General features: G+C 33.6%; 1 protein-coding gene across 1 annotated transcript; it reads right to left on the reverse strand.

Annotated features, from left to right (window-relative positions):
* Positions 1-232: 232 nt before the first annotated feature.
* On the reverse strand, positions 233-2,680 carry LOC107877329 (ervatamin-B). Its single transcript, XM_016723995.2, has 2 exons — positions 2,059-2,680; positions 233-962 (listed from the first exon to the last, which is right to left on the reverse strand). Exons 1-2 carry the CDS (start codon positions 2,489-2,491, stop codon positions 364-366), a joined length of 1,032 nt encoding a protein of 343 aa, XP_016579481.1. The 5' UTR covers positions 2,492-2,680; the 3' UTR covers positions 233-363.
* Positions 2,681-3,269: the final 589 nt, after the last annotated feature.

The following is a 3,269-nucleotide window of genomic DNA, read 5'->3' on the forward strand; positions in this document are numbered from 1 at the left end:
TTCTTGTCTGTTTCGACAAATTTTGTGGAGAGGAATATTGATCTATTTTGCCTAGTGACCAATATTTGTGCATACGTATGCGTTAAATCCTTCATTATTACCTTTTTTTACTAATCCACTAAAAAAAAATAATCTTATAAAGTTTAAAAAATCTTAATCAATAAAAAATACTGCCTTTTGAGATATTAATTCCTCCGTCCATGATCAATACAAAGAAGAGTTGGATTTCTGGTTGGTCATAGAATATGCATAATCAATTTTGATTCTTAATTAGAGTCAACCTTATAAGGTTTTACACAATTCTAATCACAACTATGCAACTATGTTATTATGGTTTATTTGCACATACTATAAGTAGATATTTCAAGATTCATCCTTAAGAGGGTAACTAGCTTGCATAGCGATACCACATGTTCCTCTATTGTCATTTGACCCCCTCTTAATTTTGATATAACCACCTTCACCCCATTTAGTACCCCATGAATTCTTTACTAGCCAATATTTCTCACCATTTTCTTCCACATCATAGCCAATTAATGTCACTCCATGATTTAGCCTATGTCCACAATAGCCAGTGTAAACCCCTGCAGAGTAGAATTGAAAACCATAGCCACTTGCATCAATAGCCACCGATATTGGCTGTTTGTTGATTGCAACTTGAAGTGATTCCTCATTTGGTGCTATTTTTTCATAGCCACTTATTGTAACTGCATGTTGTTTTAACTTTCTAGTGTTGCAACTTTGCTCTTTTCCAATGTATGGATAGTTTTCTTGAGTTGTAATTCCACCATTTTCTATGATGAAAGCAAAAGCATTGTTCATGAATCCTCCACCACATCCTTGGTTGTCTGAGTAAACATCACAATCAACAAGTGCTTGTTCTGATAGTGACACTAGTTCACCTGTTTTGATCTGGTTGATGCCCTCTATTGCTGCTACTGCTGCGAACGCCCAACAACTTCCTGCATGTTGTCATAATAATTAATCAAGAGCCGGCTCGTTGATTGAAAGTAGTTGATATACATGACTATGTTAAGTATCCCACATCGAAAAAGAGGTGGACTATTAGCCTCCTTATATGTACTTGGACAATAGGCCCAAGATTCATTCTTTATGGACTACTGAATCTAATTTTACAAATAAGTAGTAGTATATGGAAGTTCTAAAACTAATAACAATTGGTAGTTGGTATTGAATGGTGAAGCTGGAAATCTTTAGAATTTTGATTTTGCCCGTGTGCTACACGATTTTCCAACAAAGGAAATTCAACTGAACATCCTTCCTTGGTTGAGTCGTCGCCACTGTATTTAATTTTTACAATGATATGGCATAAATGAAATCGAGAGGAATTTGAGGTGTTTTGCTTTTGCAAAAAATTACTTAGAGGACTACAAAAAGTATTAAAGATATATATACTAATAGTTAAAAAATTTTGTCAAATCAAAAGTGCTTAATTATCTGAGAAGTAATATAAGTTGGGGTCGGACTAATACTATCAAAGCAAAAGTACTAATTATATGTCCTTTAGCTGATTTCAACTTATAAGTCCTTTTGATGTTCACCCAACTCAGCCAGAAAGTACTAATTATAATCAGGGGAGCGGATGTTATTTATGCTTATAAACTTATCCAAACACGCAGGGGCGGCTCAAGCATTTCGGTGGCCTAAGACAAAAATTGAACGAGGCTTTAAATTGTTTTTAAAAAATAAATATTTATTTTCTTAGAAAGTCTATATTTTAGATATTTTGAGATGCAAAGTTGTTAATATTTTTTTTATAGTCGATTTTTTCTAATATTTTTTTCCGTTAATATAACTAATGCATTTATTCTTTCTTGATACATCAAACTTCTAATAATTCTTTACTTTTATATAAGAAGTTTATTTTTTCTACGAATAGTACTTAGTAGTTTTTGTTATAAAAAACCTATAATCTGTTATAGTGAAAAAATGAGGCCCCTCAAATTTAGGGGCCTAACACGATTGCCTATTTTTTCACTATGTAGAGCCGACCCTGCAAACACGCTGTCCTAATATGATTTTTGTATTGGTACGTACCACAATCTTTTTGATTCTTGACTGGTGTAACAGCTCCATTCTTTCTCCAATCAACACTGACAGGCAATTTGGATTTATAATATGTAACATTATAATCAATGTCTGCAACATCTTGTTGCCTAGGTTGCTTGTAACCTAAATAAGTAGATGTAAATTCTTGGTTTGTCATGTCTGCAAAAGCATTGTCAGTAACAGTGTAAGAATGGTTGACTGAATTGAAGGAATCAATGAATTGAACGTTTGATTGATAAATCCCAAAACGCATATTCCATTCATCTTTGTTGTGGTAGTTTCTTCTGTGTTTGTGGAGCCAATTTTTGTACCTTTTGAGCATTGGATCAATTGAGTTATCTTGACTTGCATTTGTGAGACAACATAGGGTTAAAAAAATTACTAGGAGAAAGTTCCAAAAAGTAATATAAGAAGGTTTCATAATTGCTATAGATTGGGTTTTGTTTCTGAAATATTAATTGGCTGTTCAATTATTATATATATTGCTGGGATGATTATTTAATATATAACAATTTGGTGTGTGTGGAATTTGTTTTTATTCATGTATTTTGCATGGTTTGGTTGATTGTTTGTTTGTTTACATCTTTTTCCCTTTACGTTTTGTGTAGGTGGTCTTTGGTGAGTGCTTGAGCATACGTATAAAAGAACTATCATAGGAATGGGATTCTCATTGTGCAAAGTTGTTGGTGTTGGGTTAAAGGTGTGTGAATGGAAAGTGGAGGAAAAATGAGTTTACACTAAAATGAAAAGTGTATAAAAAATGGAAAGTCTACTAATTCTTTCACATTGACGGGAAAAGAGAACTTTCAAGTGTTTATAATAAAGAACACTTACTATACATAATAAGTGAGGCAAGAACCAAAAGGTACCTTGTGCTGTTGTTGCTTGCTCAGCTTTGGATGAGATCTATTTTTTTGACAAATTTTATTTGACACTTGAAGAAAAAGTGAAATTTAATCCAAAAGAATCCGATAGAATTATTTTCTCCATGTACGGACACATTTCGGACGCCATGCAAACGCATGCACAACGCACCTCGAAGGGATGCGACCCTTCAAGGTAAAAGGCAATCTGCGGAAATTTGAAACTTGAAGAAAAAGTGAAATTTAATCCAAAAGAATCCGATAGAATTATTTTCTCCATGCACGGGCGCATTTCGAACGCCATGCAAATGTATGCACAACGCACCTTGAAGGGAT

The sequence above is a fragment of the Capsicum annuum genome, chromosome 7, assembly GCF_002878395.1.
Source record: "Capsicum annuum cultivar UCD-10X-F1 chromosome 7, UCD10Xv1.1, whole genome shotgun sequence".
NCBI lineage: Eukaryota > Viridiplantae > Streptophyta > Magnoliopsida > Solanales > Solanaceae > Capsicum > Capsicum annuum.